General features: G+C 39.1%; 1 protein-coding gene, 1 long non-coding RNA gene and 2 pseudogenes across 7 annotated transcripts in view; 2 read left to right on the plus strand and 2 right to left on the minus strand.

Annotated features, from left to right (window-relative positions):
* Nucleotides 1-21,749, plus strand: part of TESK2 (testis associated actin remodelling kinase 2) — a 139,303-nt gene that overhangs the window by 63,840 nt on the left and 53,714 nt on the right. For 5 of the 6 annotated variants that reach the window (XM_006052569.4, XM_044945079.2, XM_006052570.4 and 2 more), the window contains exon 3: nt 4,755-4,876. In XM_006052569.4, coding sequence (XP_006052631.1) covers nt 4,755-4,876 — 122 coding nt within the window. Of the gene's footprint in view, nt 1-2,214; nt 2,370-4,754; nt 4,877-21,749 lie in introns of all 6 variants that reach the window. The other variant, XM_045166165.1, reaches the window with a different exon arrangement.
* On the minus strand, nt 803-19,693 carry LOC123334130. The gene is made up of 3 exons (XR_006551931.1): nt 19,567-19,693; nt 19,298-19,437; nt 803-972 (listed from the first exon to the last, which is right to left on the minus strand). It is a non-coding gene; the product is annotated as an uncharacterized LOC123334130 (long non-coding RNA).
* Nucleotides 5,469-8,963, plus strand: LOC123334128 (annotated as a pseudogene).
* Nucleotides 20,537-21,549, minus strand: LOC102414654 (annotated as a pseudogene).

Genomic DNA, 21,749 nt, shown 5'->3' on the forward strand with positions numbered 1-21,749 from the left:
CTGCAGGGGGTACATGTTCGATCCTTGGTCAGGGAACTAATATCCCCCATGCCATGAGGTATGGCCAAATTTTTTTTCATCTAGAATGTTCCCCCACATTTTGTTTGTTTGAAGAGTACTGTACAGTTGTCTTTTAGATATTCTGAATATGTCTAATTTTTTTCTTATGATTCAGTTCACTTCAGTCACTCAGTCATGTCCAACTCTTTGCGACCCCATGGACTGCAGCACGCCAGACCTCCCTGTCCATCACCAACTCCCGGAGTTTACTCAAACTCATGTCCATGATGTTGAGTCGGTGATGCCATCCAACCATCTCATCCTCTGTCATCCCCTTCTCCCCCTGCCTTCAGTCTTTCTCAGCATCAGGGTCTTTTCTGATGAGTCAGTTTCTTATGATTAGATTTGAGTTAAACATTTGGCAAGTATATTTCATTGCTTCAGAAGGTTGATAATGTTGCATGTCTCACTTTTGCTAATAACTGAATTTATAACCCCTTGATTAAGGTGCTAGCTGTCAGACCTCTCCATTGTAAAGGTTATCTTTTCCCCTTTGTGATAAATAAATCATCTTGGAGGCCAATACAGATTTGAATATTGCTCTTTTCACTTAAAATTAGTATACATTTTTTATATCATCTCAAAATCACCTGATATGCTAAACTATTATGAACATATAGTTTCTTATCTTTATTAAAAACAATACCTATTTATCTGAATACTGTGTGCCAAGCACTATGTTAAGTACTTTATACACATTTTTTTGTTTCTTTAACACAACAACATCAGTTTATCCTCCAAATGAGATAGAGACTATCATTCTCTTTATTTTACAACAGAAAACTTCAAAAAGAAGTCACTCTAAGCATTAAAACTTGGATTTGATCTGCTAATCTTGACAGCTTGAGTACTTCACCACTCTGCTATGTTCTTCTTTAGAAAGTGGATTTGAAGATCCTGTGGTAGCATCAGCTAAGTTTAAAAATCAAAAAGGGAAAAAAAAAAAAAAAAAATCAAAAAGGGATAGTAATTTTCTTACCTTGGTGATTCTCTTCTCTTCCCTCTCTATCTCTTCTTTCTTTTCTTCCTTTCTTTATTTATACTTGTGGTAAAGTATATATAAAATTTACCATCTTAACCATTTTTAAGTGTATAATTCAGTTCCTATTTTTGTGTCACCATTCTCCAGAACTCTTTTCATCTTGCAAGGCTAAAACTCTGTACCCATTAAACAATTCTGAATTCCTCCCCTCCCTGCAACCCCTAGCAACCACCATTCTACATTCTTTCTGTTTGAATTAAACTATCCAAGGAACCTCATATAAGTGGAATCATAAGTATTTGCCTTTTCCTGACTGGCTTACTTCACTTAGCGTAATATCTTCAAGGTTCATCCATGTAATAGCATATGTCAAAATTTCCTTCCTTTTTAAGGCTGAATAATATTTCCTCATGTGCCACATTTTGTTTATCTGTTTATCTGTTGATGGACTCTTGGGTTGCTTCTGCCCTTTGGTTATTATAAATAATGCTGTTTTGAACATGAGTGTACAAATATTTTTTTGAGACCCTTTTTCAGTCCTTTTGGGTTTGTACCTAGAAGTAGAATTGCTGGATCATATGGCAGTTGTGTTTTTAATTTTTTTTTTGAAAAGGTATTTAAAGATATCAGTCTCTTGGAAATCCTCTTAGTAGTAGTAGCAATGATCTATGTGTAGAGAACAAACTTAAGCAGAAACTGACCTTCCCTTTATTTTGAAAATCTAAGTAGGTTTGAGGGCTAACAAATTTTTGTGGTTTTGACAACTTGGAATGAAGATCCTCCTGGATTTAGACAGGTTCCCTATGTTTAGTGGATCTCTATGTTTTTTGGGTTTTTTTACCTTGCTCGGAGGCATGTGGGATCTTAGTTCACTGACCAGGGACTGAACCCACGTCCTCTGAATTGGAAATGTGGAGTCTTAACCACTGGACTGCCAGGGAAATCCTGTGGACCTATATATTGGATGATACCTTTTTCTTTATCGCCTGTAGTCAGTTTTGTGCTTCAAAAATCTGTCCAAATCTATTAATTCTTGGAGATTTCACTGAAGTCCCATAAAGTTTTCCCCTAAGTGCATCAACATTCATATAAATACCTCTTGTGATGTATTTGAGTCTTTATTCTCTTTCTTTACTGATTGGTCAAATTGCTTATTGTTTGTCCTTTTCTAGATGGCTAATTCCAGAAAATTTAAGCCAAATCTTGTACTGCTCTTCTGTTTATATCCTCCCCCTGTACCTCTGCCACCAAAAAGAGAAAAAGAAAGAAAAGCACTACCCCGAAAGAAATTACCTGGATAAATGAATGATGCACTGGCCCTTAAAAAGTACGTTAGAAGTATCATTTAACTAACCGTTCTTGCTGTTGTTTTTATTGCTTTCTTATGATGTGCCAGGCCTTTTAGGTACTGCAAAATAAAAATTAATACAATATAGATCCTGGCCTCAAAATGGTTTGTAGCCTAGTGAGGATATATTTATGCACAGAACTGTGACTTCAGTGGTATACTGTTGTTCTGAGGCAGTATAAAGAAGGAAACCACAAACAGTTCCTAGAGACAGACAAGGAAGACATCAGAGAGGAAGGGTATATTTGAGTGTGGCCTTCAAAGATAGGTAGAATTTGAGGGGCTAGAAGAAAGAGGAAAATATTTTATGCACATGAAAGATATACAGTGTTATGAACATGTTCATCTCCTTGTCCACTTGTTTAAGGAAGTAGGGTTTTTTGTGATTAATTTGAAACAAGTTTTTTTATCCCTAAATTTCACACATTGTTTTATCAAAGTTTCTTAAAAGCAGACATTTAAAAAAAAAAAAGACCTCAAGAGTGATAGTTTTCAAATGATAGAAAAAAAAAAAAAAGAGGAGTGACTTTCAGAATGGAGAGCCCTTTTAAAAAACAGATGTCTTCTGTAAATAAAGCTGGAAAAATACTGTCAGTGTGTTCTTTGTATATAAATGTCTCTTTTAACTTATCCATGCAGGATCTGAAAAGGAAAGCCACTTCTCTTTCATCAGTCACGAGGTACATGACAACAGAATCACTGATGCACTCAGAAGAGAGTTGGGCTCCAAATCTCACTCAGGGATCTAGAAGAGGGGAGAGACAGCCAGTGTTGTGCTCAGTTCTTCTGATTAGGGTTCCTGTGGCTCTGAGTGTTTTAATTCTTCCTTCCCCTTCTTCTGTCTACACACTCTGAAACATTGTACCTTTGAGTTTTAAGATAAGCTGTGTTGTCTGTCCTATATTAATAGCTATACTAAACTTCTGAGGCTGTTGTCCTGTCAAAGAATTTCTGGAGATTGAAGAGTTAAGTAGATATTTGTGTTTTCTATTGGAATTTCCACTTGGTGAAGTAGAAATAATATCCTGAAATGATACTCTGAAAGTCCATAGAATGATGATAGTTGTGCATGGCATGTCCCTGTTGTACATGATCTGAAATGAATTTTTTTTTAACCAGTAAGTAATGAGGTCTTTTGGAGAAGGCAATGGCAACCCACTCCAGTGTTCTTGCCTGGAGAATCCCAGGGACGGGGGAGCCTGGTGGGCGGACGTCTCTGGGGTCGCACAGAGTTGGACACGACTGAAGCGACTTAGCAGCAGCAGCAGCAATGAGGTCTTTGGTACTTTGTAACTCTTCTACAGCCTCATTCATAATTGCCCAGTAGGAAACACATATCTAAGTGAATAATTGAGCTTCTTTTGGTTAAGACAAAATATTTTCTCTTATTTTGTTAGTCTCTCATTTTGATTCTCTCTCATTTTGATACGACTGAGACTACTTTTGGAGACTGAAAACATAGTTAATTTTCTTGCAGGTAAAGTGTTGAGTTTTTTAAACCTGTGGAGTGTGCATTGAAATTATAAAATAATATTTTTACATGTAAAATAGATTGAGTTCTACAGAGGATGAATGTTTTAGAAGTAGACTTTGCTCTGTGTATATGGGTAATGGTGTAAGTGGTGTGGCTCAGGTTTTTTGTATCTGACTTGATTGTGTGTAAATGATTATAAGGAACTTTGGGTTGGCTTACTCAATATTAGGTCCAGAAGATTCACTGCCTTCTTTCTATATTTAACATGCAATAATTTTTTCTGTATAGATATACATTTTATGGTGCTTGGGAGAGATTTTGAAGCTGTGGGTTTAGTGTCCTATAAAGACAGTTTTATAGTTCATTAAGTGTTATATAAGCCTTGTGAATGAATCTTTTCTGTGCACAATTAAAACTCCACGAAAGAGACTTTCCGGTTAGTGTCCTAAGGCTCAGAAGCATTGGCCATGAGGAACCAGCCTAATACATTTTCCCCATTTTTCTCTAAGGTATTTTTTTTAAGACATCGTGATTTTTTTTCTTTTTTTTTAAAGTAAACTTTTTATTTTGTATTGGAGTATAGCCAGTTAACAATGTTGTGATAGTTTTAGGTGGACAGCAAAGTAAGAAGTCATTATTTCTTGAGGTATAATCATGTATTTTCTAGCCAGCTTAATATGAAACAGTTTTGGTCTTCAAAGGAATAAATCCATCTTTGTTAACGGTTGTGAAACCCTTATGTAATCAGAGTTTATAGAATGATGACATGTCTTACCATGTCTGTTTTATCTGAATTGGCAGTAAAACATCTCAGCATGCTCTACATGTGGAGACTTTGACCTCATATACGGCTGCCGTCCTTGAGTCTCTTGTTTTATTATATTTTCTAGGTGCGCCACCGAGCTTCCGGCCAGGTGATGGCTCTTAAGATGAACACGTTGAGCAGTAACCGGGCAAACATGCTGAAAGAAGTGCAGCTCATGAATAGACTCTCCCATCCCAACATCCTTAGGTAATGGCTTTTCCTTCCTTCCAGAGATCAGTGAGAAAGCTGAAACATTATTGGAGACTTGTTAGAATAGTATTAATAGCTGAAAAGAAGGATTCCAGGTTTCATGCTGAATCTGTCTTGCTGGAATTTAGCTGTGCTGTAGGTCTTTTTTTACCTATTGAGACTTAATTTTCTGGTAATTAACTGCATTTAATAAGGCAACTTTTGGGAATTCCCTTGGCAGAGCCATAAAGCTTTCTTGGAGGAGGTTAACTCAAATTGGAACGTGAAGTTTAATAGGATTTTAGAAGCTAGGGAAAGAACTCAGAAAGTAACAAACTTGTTGTTGTTTAGTCGCTAAATTGTGTCTGACTCTTTGTGACCCTGTGGACTGCAGCACACCAGGCTTCCCTGTCCTTCACTATCTCCTGGAGTTTGCTCAAACTCATGTCCAGTGAGTTGGTGATGCCATCCAATCATCTCATCCTCTGTCTTCCCCTTCTCCTTCTGCCTTCAATCTTTCCCAGCATCAGGGTCTTTTCCAGTGAGTTGGCTCTTCACATCAGGTGGCCCAGAGTATTGGAGCTTCAGCTTCAGCATGAGTCCTTCCAATGAATATTCAGGGTTGATTTCCTTTAAGTCACTGGTTTGAGTTCCTGGCTGTCCAAGGGACTCTCAGGAGTCTTCTAGAAACTCAGAAAGGAACAAAATAATAACAAATAAAGCATAAAGGTAAAAGTCCAAAGCTTTTTAAGGAGTCAGTGAATTAAAAGCCCATTTGGCTATGGAGTATGCAGAAGAGGAGAAAACTAAGGCTCCTACTGAAACCCTTAGGAAAAAATGAAGGAATTTTGAGGACTTCACTGGTGGACAGTGGCTAAGACTCCATGCTCCCTATGCAGGGGGCCTGGGTTTGATCTCTAGTTAGGGAATTAGATCCTGCATGCCACAACTAAAGATTCCGTATTCTGCAAGTAAAAGATCCCACATGCCGCAACAAAGATGGAAGATTGTGTGTGCTGCCATTATGACTGGCACAGCAAAATAAATAAAATTAGAAAACAAATATATTTTTTGAAATGGGAAGGAATTTTGCAGAGCTCAAGATCAAGTGCCTATGAAAGAAATTTGCCCAAAAGATCCTTCAAAAGGTAAGGAATGAAGCTTGTCTGTAAAGGAGCTAAGTGCTCTCACAAAGAGTATAGGCAGATGTACAGAACTGAGATTCTGATGGCTAGGATGGCAAGAAAAGCTGGCAGCTTCTATGCACATGCAGAGTCCAAACTGGCATTTGTCATTAGGATCAGAGGCATCAGTGTTGTGAGTTCACAGATCTGAAAGACGTTGCAACTTCTTCACCTTTGTCAAGTCTTCAATGGCACCTTCGTTAAGATTGACTATGCTCCATTTAACATGCCATGGACCGTGGAACCATATATTGCGTGGTGGTAACCAAACCTACAGTCAGTAGATGAATTGATCTACAGATGTGGTTATGACAGAATCAACAAGAAGCAAATTTCCCTGACAGATAACACATGGATTGCCTGATGTCTTGGTAAATATAACATTATCTACATGGAGGATCTGATTGATAAGACCTATACTGTTGGAAAATTCTTCAAAGAAGGAAACAACTTCTTGTGACCATTCAAATTCTCTTCTCCATGAGGTGGAATGAAGGAAAAGACCACCCATTTTGTAGAAGGTAGAGATGCTGGCCACAGGGAAGGCTAGATCAACAGCTTGTTCAAAGGATGAACTAAGATATCTACTATGATTATTTTTGTGATCTGGTCAGGGAATAAATAGAGTAATTTATTGGACTGAAAAAAATTTTGATAATAATAACAGCAATGAGAAAACCACTTATTGAAGTCTTCCTTGTATGCTGGCTGTTTTGGCTGTTTAAAGATTTAATTTTCACAGTTTTTCTCCATTGGAGAAACTGAGGCCAAGAGATATGTGTTGTCTGAGGTCTGTAACTTTGAGGTAGGACTCTTTCTACCATGTTTCTCCTAGAAGAACTTTTTCTTTCATGTCTCTCCTAAAGGATTTGACGGGATAGCATTGGTAGATAAATGTGGAAAGGTAGAACTGGGCCATTCTATGCAGAAATGTTTTGCCCAAAGCCAAGAAGATTATATTTTATGTTTTATGTGTTGAATTCTGAGCAGGGATTAGATGACAGAGGGTAACTAATGGCAAATTCAGAATGGTTTAATGATGGGGAGACTGGTGGCCAAGAGATCAGTTAGGGGATATCAGTGTTTCAGATGGTTGAGTCTTTTTTTTTTTTTTTTTTTACTATTTAATGTATAGTATACCATATAGTATATGTTGTTTAGTTGCTAAATTGTGTTCAACTCTTTGCAGCCCCATGGATTGTAGCCCATCAGGCTCCTCTGTCCATGGAATTTCCCAGGCAAGAATACTGGAGTGGGTTGCCATTTCCTCGAGATGGTTGAGTTTTGATTTGATGTTCTGCTTAGGAATTTTTAAGCTGATTATATTTTCGTCTTGTTTAAAAAGTAGTGTTTTATTATTATTGTAGAAATGATACATCATCACTGTGGATGATTCATTGAGAAAATAGTATTCGCAAAAACAGGAAAATAAAAAATGGTCCTTAATCTCAGCATCTAGGCATCAAGCTAGTATTAACATTTGATATATTTTCTGCCAATCTTCTTTATTCATCACTTCTTTTTTTGTTCTCTTCACTATGAACTTGACTGGTAATTGCATGGGAAGATTGACTTTAAACAAATTTTATTTCCTGACAGCAAAGTTTAAATATGTAGTTGTTATATAAAGAAGTAGAATACTATACAGTGTACTGATTAAAAATGGAGGCTCTGGATTCCAGATCAAGCTGCCTGAATTCAAATCCTGGATCTTGGGAAAGTTATTTAACCTCTGAGATCCTTAGTTTTCCCATGTATAATGAGAATAATGACCGTAAATCCCTCGTAGAGTTGTTATTGAGGATTAATTTAATCCATATAAAGCACCCTGGAATAGTACTTGGTTTTGTTAAGTGTCCAGTAAATGTTAGCTATTATTATTAGTTTCTTTTCCTCTGGCTAGTTCTTTAAATGGCTCACTGCATCCCATCTGTCTTTTATCATTCATTCACTCACCAAACATTTGTTGAGGGTCTACTGCTGTTTCTAGTACATTCAAGAGTTTTCTGCTAGAGTGATGCTGTTGAATAGAATAGAACTTTCTAAAATGATGGAAATGTTCTTTATCTGTGCTGTTCAATAGCTTCATGTGGCTAATGAGCATTGAAATGTGGCTAGTACAAAGAAGGAACTAAATTTTTTGTTTGATTTTATTTAAATTGCCACAGGAAGTTTAGCAGCTACTATATTGGATAATCCTGGGCTTTCAGTCTATGCACATCTTTGCTCTTGTTGAATACCATTCCTATTCCAAGTCTATACTATTCCTAGACCAAGTCTCCTTGGTCTACTTTCTCAGCCTATCTTTTTTTCACCTCGTTGTTCAGGAATGACACGCCCTTCCCTTTTAACTTACAAAAAATCATATTCTTTGCTGTGAGCTAAGTTTTCTAACATATAAAATGTAATGTTAATTCTATCTTGATCTTCACAATAAGCCAACAAATGAGATAATGTATATAAAATCTATAGATCTGTTATAATCCACAGTAAGCATATAATACATGAAAATTACTATACTGATTATTAACCATGGTGGGTTTTCATTTTGATGGTGACATTTTTTGTCCTGCATAAGCCATCTGTCTCAAATATAGTGCAGTTAAAAGCCTGGAAGTGTATTACTTTTTAAAAGAAGTTCTAGTTGTTTATATCTTTCATGTTTTCATGCCTTTACTTTCATTGTATATTTTGAATACAACAGAAGGAAATTATCCAATCAAGGGGGCCTAGAGCAAGCAAAGTCCTCTTGGCTTTTGTTAGCCAGAGGAGTCCTATAGTAGTAGAAGCATTTATTATACTTCCCTAGGACTGATGTTGAAGCTGAAACTCCAGTACTCTGGCCACTTGATGTAAAGAGCTGACTCATTTGAAAAGACCCTGATGCTGGGAAAGATTGAAGGCAGGAGGAGAAGGGGATGACAGAGGATGAGATGGTTGGATGGCATCACGGACTCAATGGACAAGAGTTTGAGTAAACTCCGGGAGTTGGTGATGGACAGGGAGGCCTGGCGTGCTGCACTCAATGGTGTCTCAAAGAGTCGGACACGACTGAGCAACTGAACTGAACTGAACTGAGGATGCACAACTGTGTCCCAGTCTCAAATTCTTAGAATTTTTATTTCCTTAATGGTTTTCTGTGTGGATCACAATAAACTGCAGAAAATTCTGAAAGAGATGGGAATACCAGACCACCAGACCTGCCTCTTGAGAAACCTGTATGTAGGTCAGGAAGCAACAGTCAGAACTGGACATGGAACAACAGAATGGTTCCAAATAGGAAAAGGAGTACGTCAAGGCTGTATATTGTCACCCTGCTTATTTAACTTATACACAGAGTACATCATGAGAAACGCTGGGCTGGAGGAAGCACAAGCTAGAATCAAGATTGCCAGGAGAAATACAATAACCTCAGATATGCAGGTGACACCACCCTTATGGCAGAAAGTGAAGAAGAACTAAAGAGCCTCTTGATGAAAGTGAAAGAGGAGAGGGAAAAAGTTGGCTTAAAGCTCAACATTCAGAAAACTAAGATCATGGCATCTGGTCCCATCACTTCATGGCAAATAGATGGGGGAACAGTGGAAACCGTGGCTGACTTTATTTTTCTGGGCTCCAAAATCACTGCAGATGGTGATTGCAGTCATGAAATTAAAAGATGCTTACTCCTTGGAAGGGAAGTTATGACCAACCTAGACAGCATATTAAAAAGCAGAGACATTATGTTGTCAATAAAGGTCCGTCTAGTCAAGGTTTTTCCAGTGGTCATGTATGGATGTGAGAGTTGGACTATAAAGAAAGCTGCGTGCTGAAGAATTGATGCTTTTGAACTGTGGTGTTGGAGAAGACTCTTGAGAGTCCTTCGGACTGCAAGGAGATCCAACCAGTCCATCCTAAAACAGATCAGACTTGGGTGTTCATTGGTAGGACTGATTTTGAAGCTGCAGCTCCAATACTTTGGCCACCTGATGCGAAGAGCTGACCCATTTGAAAAGACCCTGATGTTGGAAAAGATTGAGGGCAGGAGGAGAAGGGGACGACAGAAGATGAGATGGTTGAATGGTATCACCGACTCAATGGACATGGGTTTGGGTGGACTCCGGCAGTTGGTGATGGATAGGGAGGCCTGGCATGCTGTGGTTCATGGGGTCGCAAAGAGTCGGACACGACTGAGCGACTGAACTGAATGCTTTTCTTTTTTTTTTTTTGCTGAAGCAAGGAATACAACTTTATTTGGAAAGTTAGGCGTCCTAGAAGATGGCAGGCTAGTGCCCCAGCGTATGATCTTATATGGGTCTGAATGCCAGTTTCTTTTATAGACAGAGTAGAGTAGGAGGTGAGGAAAGTGAAAGTGAAAGTGATGTCGCTCAGTCGTGTCCTACTCTTTGCGACCCCATGGACTGTAGCCTACCAGGCTTCTCTGTCCATGGGGTTTTCCAGGCAAGGGTACTGGAGTGGGCTGCCATTTTCTTCTCCATGAATGCTTTTCTAATCGTCTTAGAAATTTACTGTTCATAGTTTATATTTTTTGTGATTCAAATTTTTTGTTCCCATTCGTTAGTATGGCTCTTAGCCTATTTTCAAGCTGTTAGTACAGGTTAGTTTGTTTCTAGAGGTACAAAAGCTGAGACAGAAGTATGCACCAAAATTTTCCTTCATTATGAGATTTAAATTGGGAAGAATCCATCTCTTGGAACCCTAGGATTTTCACCGACTTGTGTCCTCAGGGGCTTAACCTCAGGAGGGAGGTGGCTGAGCAGATGAGCCTTTCGGTTTCCATCTCTGCTTCATCCAGCCAGAGAAGCTGTTTTATATTGAACTTCCATCTAAGAGTTTTACAGAAAAGATCTCCTACTTAAAAACAAAGAAAAAGTTGAAATTTGCTACATTAGTGATTTTGAAGGTGTACTTGGGAAAAAAGGCTATCTGCATGTGCTGCCAGATGGTGGGCATCTGATCCTCTGGGCATGAATTGGTCCTCTGCTGGCACAGCTATTTTGTGCCCAGCATGAGTGAATGAGCTGAACTTTTGCAGTTTTATTTCTCTCTTTTTCTTGACCCCAGCCTCCCTACTTCCTCTTTTCTTTTTATCTTTCTCCCTCCTAAGATTTCTAGTTGGAAGGAAGAGAGTGGCCCTGGTGAGACACAGAGGCAAGTAGATGTGTGTATTTTGTTTGTGTGTCTATATTTTTTTAATACATGGATACAGTTAAGATTGTTTTTATCATCAGTTGCTCTAACTTATCAGTTGAGAAAAAGAACAATAAAGTGCTTTGTTGAGGGAGGGACCTTTGTTGATAGTTTGGACCTCTTGTGAATAAGGTTGTTTATGCCAGGAAGTCTTATGCTCAAAGATCTGTAATCCAATTCTGTGCCCTGCTCACTTCCACTCCCCAATGGCCTTTTTGAAGACTTGTACCAAGATTTGTTCTCATACCTCTTTGTTATTCTTCATGCCATGAGAAATTTAATATTTCTTTTAGACTCCTTGTTGACAATCTCATGTTTACTTCTTTTTAGGCCACATTCTGAATTTATTTTCCTATCTACCTATTTTTATTCAGAATTAACTCCTCTTCAGAATCCATATGCAACAATATGATTGCCATTTTGTTAAAATGAAGAATATGCTTTCAAATCACCAAATATTTATTTAGAACTACTCAGTCCAACCCCATGCTAGGTAATACCATGGTGAATAGATGAGAAGTAGGGGACTGTTACCTCCCAGATGGTCTCCATAGGAAGCAAGCTGTATACCTAGGAAACAGACTAATATCTGCTAATGCTATGAGGATGTGTCAGAGTATTTTCCCAACCTCATTATTAAGATAGCAGTCTTTCCAGTTACCCATTATGAAAATCCCAAATTCATCTCTAGTTATTCCTTTTATTCCTTGCTTCTAATCAGAAACTAAGCTCTTGATTTTAAACCTTCAAAGACTTTTGCATCTTCTTCTTCCCCTATGCATTTGTCAGTTCAATCCTCTTCACTTTTGCCTTGAATGAATTATTCTTTTTGCCCTCCTTTTCACTTTTCCTGATACATAGCTCTAATCGTATAGCTTATACAAAGAGCTGGCTCACTGGGAAAGATCCTGATTCTGGGAAAGCAAAAGAAGAGAAGGGAAGGCAAAAGGAGAAGAGAGCAGCAGAGGATGAGTGCATTAGATAGAATCATTGACTCAATGGACATGAATTTGAGCAAACTCCAGGAGATAGTGAAGAACAGGGAAGCCTGGTGTGCTGCAATTCATGGGGTTACAAAAAGTTGGACACAACTTAGCGACTGAACATTTCTTAAAAACTTTTTGTGGCTCCCATTTATTTCAGAATTGAATCAGAAATTCTTTAGACAGACAGCTAACGTCTGCTCTATTTTTCTAGCCTTATCTTCAGCTATTCTTATGCACATTCTTATGCACTCTGTGATTTCCTAATTGTGTTCTCTTGGACAAGTTATTTGACCTCTGGGCTTTGGTTTCCCCTTTTGTTAAATGAGGAGAATGGATCAGCTTAGAAATCATACGGAATTAATGTTGAATAGTTTTTAAATAATCAGGTTTGAAAAATATATTATCTCAGGGTGTGTTTGCATTGTGTGTGTGCACGTGTTGTTCAGAATAAATGGGAAGCATTTAAAAATGATGGATTAAAGTTCACCTTTTTGATTTTATCATTGTAATACTAGTGAGTAACTAAATGAAAGAGTGTCAATATAGCCGTCAAAGCAAATTTTATAACACTTGCACGTTGGTAAGGGGATCTTAATATTGTTTTCTCTTCTCTGTACTATGCTAGAAAGTCTGATGACTTATGAATTGAGTCTGAGTTCTAATGTCATATAACCAGAAAGTTTTTGTTTAAAATAAAGGTGGAATCAGCTTCAGTACTATTTATGTTATTGTCTGTGGATAGTGACGTAGTATAACCCCAGAAAGAACGTGATTTTTAAGAAATTTATTGAGATATAATTGACATACAATGTAAGATGATTGTTAGTATAAACAAAGGGTACCAATTACTGAGCACCTGTTATGGGCCACTGTTGATCATATTCCTATCCCACCCACATGTTTTACTTTCTAGATGTCTCCCATTCTCAGCAAATGGAATTACCATTCATCTGTTACTTATGCCAAAACCTTAGGTGTCATCTTTAATATTTTTCCTTTATACCCTACTTCAAACCTTCAAGTAGTTTAACATTATTTTTAAAATATGCCCTGAGTCTGACTACCACTTATTAGCTCCATAGCCACCATCCTACTTCAACACTCTTAGTTGATCTCCCAGATTCCTCTCTTGTTCCATGGTAGCCAGTTTGAACTTGAAAAAGGTAAATCAAATCATACCATCCACCTCTGTTGAATTTCCTTCTATGACTTTTTGTCACTCTTCAAATAAAGTCTAAACCCTGGGCTTTGATGTTGAGATGTATGCATACAAGACCTTAAATGAGTTGACCTATCTGCTTCTCTGACCTTATTTTCTTCTTTTTTTTTAATGTAGACCATTTTTAAGGTCTTTATTGAATTTGTTACAATATTGCTTCTGTTTTATGCTTTTTGGCTATGAGGTTATGTTTTTTGGCTACAAGGCATGTGGGATCTTAGCTCCCCGACCAGGGGTTGAACCTGCACCCCTTGCATTGGAAGGCAAAGTCTTAACCACTGGACCGCTAGGGAAGTCCCTGAGCTTATTTCTGATCACTCTTTCCTAGCTTACACCATCCTAACCACCCTTACTGGCCTTTTTGTTTCTCAGATACACCAACCTCTTTCATACTTCAGGGTCTTTGTACTTTCTTTTCCCTTTTCCTATAATGTCTTTGTTCCAGAATCATTTAGCATGCTTCTTCTGAGATATCCCGTCCTCAAAGAGACTTTTGTTGACTAGCCTGTCTAAAATAGCCATCCAGTATCACTCTTTACCCCCTCATATTATGCTTTGTCTACATCATTCTTATCGTCTTTGAAAATATCTTATTTATTTGTTTACTTTTTATTTGTAGCCTTCAGATAGGGTGAGTTCCTTGAAAGTACTGTCTATAGAGGCAGATGCTAGATAGAAGCAAGCCAGTTAGCATCACAGAAACCTACAAAACCTACAGTTCAGCTCTGGAACTGAAGGTGGATGTCAGGCTTGGCCTGAAAACAGGAGGACTATTGAAAGTCTTTTCAGGGGTAACTGGGCCTAAAAGTCACCATCTCCATTCATTGCAATTAATCAGTTAAGTCTCACTTACCTCAACAAGAGGTGAATTTTTATTTTTGGAAAACAATTGAACCATACATGCTTCATACTAGGTAAGCATCTAGTATGACAGCTGATGGAGAAGGAATGTTATCCTAAGAAGAGGGAAATGAAGGGACTGTCTGTGTACTGAATGGTGAGGCTCTTGAGACTTCGAGTCCTCTTCTATCCTTTGACTCTTAAGCAGGTAGGAATCATCCCCATCCCACCCACACCTGCCAGGAAACTGGTGGATTTGGAGAAATTGAAGAGCCCCAAGTAAAAGAAGAAAACTTTGAAGTGTAACCAGCAAAAAAACTAATTATTATCTTCTAAATATGCTTCTTCTAGGAGAGGTTTGAGAAGGAGATCCATCTATGAAATAAGAATAGTATACTATAAAATAGGAGCAATTAGAGAGCCATAAAGATTCTTGAAAACTTTAAAATATGATTATATGTTTATATATAGTTTCATATGATTATTTATTTATGGCTTTATTTAAAGTATTTGATTGGCCTGCCAAGGAGATAAAGAGGAAATCATCCATTAATGGTGAAAAATCAAAGATGGAAAATAAGAGAGAAAAGAATTAAAAAGTAAAGGATCAATCTAGGAAGTCTGTTTTTGACTAATACAAGAACATTTTCTACAACCAAGGGGCATGAACTTCCAAAGTGAAAGGGCCTCCTAAGTGCCCAGCACAATGAATGAAAAAAAGACCCATCTCAGAGCATATAGTTGTGAAATTTTAGAATATGGGTAATAAAAATAAGATTCTAAATACTTCTACAGCATAGGGGAGGAGAGAACCAGAGGCCATATATAGGACTGAAAATTCAAATGGTATCAGACTTCTCAAAACCAGCTCTGGGGGCTTCCCTGGTGGTCCAGTGGTTAAGAATGCTCCTTGCAATGCAAGGGACACAGGTTTGATTCCCCAGTCTGGGAAGATCCCACATGCTTCGGAGCAACTAAGCCCATGGGCCACAACTACTGAGCCCATACACTGCAACTGCTGAAGCCCTTGCGCCTAGAGCCTGTGCTCCTCAACAAGAGAAGCCACCATGATGAGCAGCCTGCACGCTGCAATGAAGAGTAGCCCTCACTTGTGGAAACTAGAGAAAGTCCACGTGCAGCAATGAAGACTCACAGCCAAAAAGTAAATAAATAAATCTTAAAAAAAATACCAAAACCCAGCTCTGGAAGCTCTACCAGTAGAATAATACTTTCTGAGAGAAAATTATTTCTTACTTAGAATTCTTTATCCAGTCAAACTACCAGTCAGTCATGAGAGTAAAGACATTTTCAGACATGCATGGTTTTGAAAATGTTACTTCTCATGAGCTGTTTCTTATGAAGCTGCTGGACTATGTGTCCCATCAAAAGTAAGGGGGCAAACAAAACAACAGATAAAAATGAAAAGGCATAAGATCTGGAAAGAAGGGTGATAGCAAGTCCAGGGTGACTGCTGGGCAATAGTCTAGATAATAAGTAGTCTAAACTGGAGTGGGAGGATCAAGAACTTCAGGAGAGATATTGGGCAGTGGAATCTGAGGAAATAATTTATAGATTCCCAGATGTGTTTGACAGGATGGACATTCGTGTTCAGAAAAACTTTGCAGTTCTATTGGAGGCTTTGGGGAACAATTCAGTCCAGTCAGTTCAGTCGCTCAGTCATGTCCGACACTTTGCGACCCAATGAATCACAGCATGCCAGGCCTCCCTGTCCATCACCAACTCCCAGAATCTTCCCAAACCCATGCCCATTGAGTCGGTGATGCCATCCAACCATCACATCCTCTGTTGTCCCCTTCTCCTCCTGCCCCCAATCCCTCCCAGCATCAGGGTCTTTTCAAATGAGTCAGCTCTTCACATCAGGTAGCCAAAGTATTAGAGTTTCAGCTTCAACATCAGTCCTTCCAATGAACACCTAGGACTGATCTCCTTTAGGATGGACTGGTTGGATCTCCTTGCAGTCCATGGGACTTTCAAGAGTCTTCTCCAACCCCACAGTTCAAAAGCATCAATTCTTCAGCGCTCAGCTTTCTTCACAGTCCAACTCTCACATGCATACCTGACCACTGGAAAAACAATAGCCTTGACTAGACGGACCTTTGTGGACAAAGTAATGTCTGTGCTTTTTATTTATTTATTTATTTTTATTTTTGTCTGTGCTTTTTAATATGCTATCTAGGTTGGTCATAACTTTCCTTTCAAGGAGTAAGCATCTTTTAATTTCATGGCTGCAGTCACCATCTGCAGTGATTTTGGAACCCAAAAAAATAAAGTCAGCCACTGTTTCCACTGTTTCCCCATCTATTTGCCATGAAGTGATGGGACTGGATGCCATGATCTTAGTTTTCTGAATGTTGAGCTGTAAGCCAACCTTTTCACTCTCCTCTTTCACTTTCATCAAGAGGCTCTTTAGTTCTTCACTTTCTGTCATAAGGGTGGTGTCATCTGTATATCTGAGGTTATTGTATTTCTCCCAGCAATCTTGATTCCAGCTTGTGCTTCTTCCAGCCCAGCATTTCTCATGATGTACTCTGCATAGAAGTTAAATAAGCAGGGTGACAATATACAGCCTTGACATACTCCTTTTCCTATTAGGAACCAGTTTGTTGTTCCATGTCCAGTTCTAACTTGCTTCCTGACCTGCATATAGGTTTCTCAGGAGGCAGGTCAGGTGGTCTGGTATTCCCATCTGTTTCAGAATTTTCCAGTTTATTGTGATCCACACAGTCAAAGGCTTTGGGATAGTCAATAAAGCAGAAATAGATGTTTTTATGGAATTCTCTTGCTTTTTCGATGATCCAGCAGATGTTGGCAATTTGATCTCTGGTTCCTCTGCATTTTCTAAAACCAGCTTGAACATCTGGAAGTTCGCGGTTCATGTACTGCTGAAGCCTGGCTTGGAGAATTTTGAGCATTACTTTACAAGTGTATGAGATGAGTTCAGTTGTGCCGTAGTTTGAGCATTCTTTGGCATTGCCTTTCTTTGGGATTGGAATGAAACCTGACCTTTTCCAGTCCTGTGGCCACTGCTGAGTTTTCCAAATTTGCTGGCATATTGAGTCCAGCACCTTCACAGCATCATCTTTCTAGATCTGAAATAGCTCAACTGGAATTCCATCACCTCCACTAGCTTTGTTCATAGTGATGCTTCCTAAGGCCCACTTGACTTCACATTCCAGGATGTCTGGCTCTAGGTGAGTGATCACACCATCGTTATTATCTTGGTTGTGAAGCTCTTTTTTGTACAGTTCTTCTGTGTATTCTTGCCACCTCTTCTTAATATCTTCTGCTTCTGTTAGGTCCATACCATTTCTGTCCTTTATCGAGCCCATCTTTGCATGATATGTTCCCTTGGTATCTCTAATTTTCTTAAAGAGATCTCTAGTCTTTCCCATTCTGTTGTTTTCCTCTATTTCTTTGCATTGATCGCTGAGGAAGGCTTTATCTCTTCTTGCTATTCTTTGGAACTCTGCATTCAGATGCTTATATCTTTCCTTTTCTCCTTTGCTTTTCACTTGTCTTCTTTTCACAGCTATTTGTAAGAGCTCCACTGACAGCCATTTTGCTTTTTTGCATTTCTTTTCCATGGGGCTGGTCTTGATCCCTGTCTCCTGTACAATGTCACGAACCTCTATCCATAGTTCATCAGGCACTCTATCTATCAGATCTACTCCCTTAAATCTCTTTCTCACTTCCACTGTATAATCATAAGGGATTTGATTTAGGTCATACCTGAATGGTCTAGTTGTTTTCCCCACTTTCTTCAATTTAAGTCTGAATTGGCAATAAGGAGTTCATGATCTGAGGCACAGTCAGCTCCCGGTCTTGTTTTTGCCGACTGTATAGAGCTTCTCCATCTTTGGCTGCAAAGAATATAATCAGTCTGATTTCAGTGTTGACCATCTGATGATGTCCATGTGTAGAGTCTTCTCTTGTGTTGTTGGAAGAGGGTGTTTGGTATGACCAGTGTGTTCTCTTGGCAGAACTCTATTAGCCTTTGCCCTGCTTCATTCCGTACTCCAAGGCCAGATTTGCCTGTTACTCGAGGTTTTTCTTGACTTCCTACGTTTGCATTCCAGGCCCCTAGAATGAAAAGGACATCTTTTCTGGGTGTTAGTTCTAAAAGGTCTTGTAGGTCTTCATAGAACCATTCAACTTCAGCTTCTTCAGTGTTACTGGTTGGGGCATAGGCTTGGATTACCATGATATTGAATGGTTTGCCTTGGAAACGAACAGAGATCATTCTGTCGTTTTTGAGATTGCATCCAAGTACTGCATTTCAGACTCTTTTGTTGACCATGATGGCTACTCCATTTCTTCTGAGGGATTCCTGCCCACAGTAGTAGATATAATGGTCATCTGAGTTAAATTCACCCATTGCAGTCCATTTTAGTTCGCTGATTCCTAGAATATCAACGTTCACTCTTGTCATCTCCTGTTTGACCACTTCCAATTTGCCTTGATTCATGGACCTGACATTCCTGGATCCTATGCAACATTGCTCTTTACAGCATCGAACCTTGCTTCTATCACCAGTCACATACACAGCTGGGTATTGTTTTTGCTTTGGCTCCATCCCTTCATTCTTTCTGGAGTTATTTCTCCACTGATCTCCTGTAGCATATTGGGCACCTACTGACCTGGGGAGTTCCTCTTTTAGTATCCTATCATTTTGCCTTTTCATACTGTCCATGGGGTTCTCAAGGCAAGAATACTGAAGTGGTTTGCCATTCCCTTCTCCAGTGGACCACATTGTGTCAGACCTCTCCACCATGACCTGTCCGTCTTTGGTGGCCTCACATGGCATGGCTTAGTTTAATTGAGTTGGACAAGGCGGTGGTCCATGTGATCGGATTGGCTAGTTTTCTGTGATTAAGGTTTCAGTGTGTCTGCCCTCTGATGCCCTCTCTCAACACCTACTGTCTTACTTGGGTTTCTCTTACCTTGGACGTGGGGTATCTCTCCACGGCTGCTCCAGCAAAGCGCAGCCGCTGCTCCTTACCTTGGACGAGGGGTATCTCCTCACGGCCACCCCTCCTGAGCTTGAACATGGAGTAGCTCCTCTCGGTCCTCCTGTGCCTGCGCAGCCTCTGGCCCATGGACGTGGGGTTGCTCCTCTCGGAACAAGTTGGGTAAACAAGTCTGGAATTTAGAGGAGAGGTTCAGGATGATTATCACTTAATAGTTAGGGGACCTTAGATAAGTTATATAACCTCTATAACCTCAGTTTTCTCATCTGTGAAGTAGAAAAGAATAATAGTACTACTGTACCAGGTTGGTGGTGCTGCTTAAAATTCAGCCTCTATGCAGTGGTGCTGAATAAATCTTGGAGACAGTTTTGGGAAGAGGAATAGCTTTATTTCTTTGCCAGGCAAAGAGGGACACAGGAGGCTTATGCTCTGGAAAAAACTGTGTGTCCCAGTCCAGGGAGATTTGGTGAGTTTTATAGCAACAGTTCAAGGGCAGGGTTGCTGATAAGGATCAAGGTGTGTGCAGGGCTTGTACTTCTTTTATCTGGCCTCAGGTGGTCTTCTCTTGGTCTTCTTGAGGTTAATCAAACTATGTTCTCCTCTGGAATGAAGGATGCTAATATCTTCCACTTATTGGAGATTTTAATTCTGTAGAAGGGCTCAAAGATACTATGTTTTATCTCTTGAGGTGGAATCAGGACCCTGCCCCAAAACTACTCTTTGTTTCTCTCTCTTTTCTGGTTTAAAATAATTTTTTATTGCCCAGGATATTTTTTTATTGTGTCTTCTTTTGTTTATTTTCTTTTTTAATACCTATAAATTCAAACTTGCCTTTGTGTTGAAAAACAACAAAGCTTTTATATCACTTGCTAACCTGGTCTCATTTAAAAAGAAAGATGGAAATTATCTTGCAAGACTAAAATTTGTATCACAAATGATACAAGTCTAAGTCTAGTGGAACTAAAAGGAAACAACAGCATTGTTGACAAAATCATAATTTGCTAGTAGCATTTGCAGAAAAAAAGCCCTTGCAAATTTCTAAACAACAGTAAACTTTGTTAAGAAATTCCTAAGTGTTTTTTAGGTCAAAAAGAGAATGAGATTAGTAAAACTCTATGCCTTGAGTTTGAGTAAAATAATGGATTTGAGAATTACTAGAACTACTTGGATATAAAAAACAGGGTATAGGTTGGGTCATGCTCACAATGGTCTCAAGTTCAAATAAACTACTGACAATACAAGTCACCCGCTTTCCCAGGGGCTCTTTTCCTTCAGTAGGTACTGGCAGTAATCGTGATTAGTCGTTTTCCAATGTAGGTGCCTAGCTCCAAAGCCAGAACATGGCAAAGGAAGAGAGATGGAATGAATATCTTAAGAAATTGTGCGGAGAAAAAATCTCCCCTTTTTTCATGGCTTCACTTTTCCTCATGCTTAAGGAAATGGAATATTTAGGGTGCCTGAGTGGGACTCCTCAGGTGAAATGTTTTCAGGTCTCTAGACCAGCTGGACACCATCTGCAATTTTCTTCAGTGCACCCACATCTTTCTCTTCGGCAATTTCTTCTGACTGAGAGCTATGGTCTCTGCTGCTGTTTCCTATCAAACATGATCTCCCCCTCTTCTGGTGGGAAAGGGCTGTTGCAGTGAGAACTGTCTCTTGAACTACTCTGAATTCATGTTGCGCATCCAGAAGAATCTTTTCCATGTCTCCGTTGTGGATAGAGGATGAGGAGGGTACCTGTTCTAGCCCCCTATTTTCCCCATTGTTATAATCATCGCCATTGCTGCTATTCCTGGGGCGCTGTGCCCAGGAACTGTTGAGGCTGGCTGGCAGAGGCAGAGACTGTTCACCTTCCACACAGTTGTTATTGTTGTTGGGGGGCGGGGGCTGTTGGGGCAGCTGGAAGAGCTGCAGCCCCAGAAGGATTGGTAGCAACACTATCCTTTGTTTCCTGACTGCTCCTCCCTTGTCTCAGCATCCCCGCCCTTCCCAGATTAGCAACTGTTTGCAAGGCTTGTGTGCCCAGGGTCCTGCTTGCTTTTATGGAGATGATTAAATGAAATAATGTCCACAAACAACTTATCACAATGCAAGGCACTAAATCTTAACTATTATTTTTTATTATTGTTGCTGTTGTAATCATCTGAAGCATTATATATTGAGGCTCTATAGCATAACCTTTAGAGTTAAGGATTCAAACAACAATAAATAGATAACTCGTTAAGCAAAAAAAAAAAAAAAGAGTTAAGGATCTACTTCTGACTGCCACTTTATTGGTCTTCATGTCTGTAAAATGGAGAGAGTAATAGTACCTACTACATAATATCTTCATAAAGATTAAATGAGGTAAATCCTGTAAAGTATTTAGAACAGTGTCTGACACATCAGTGTTCAGTAAATGTTATCTACTATTATCATTATTTGTCTGTGAGCTCCTTAAAGAAGGATTTATTTATATTTATTTCTATGGCCCCTCAGTTCAGT

The sequence above is a fragment of the Bubalus bubalis genome, chromosome 6 (assembly GCF_019923935.1).
Source record: "Bubalus bubalis isolate 160015118507 breed Murrah chromosome 6, NDDB_SH_1, whole genome shotgun sequence".
Classification (NCBI taxonomy): Eukaryota; Metazoa; Chordata; class Mammalia; order Artiodactyla; family Bovidae; genus Bubalus; species Bubalus bubalis.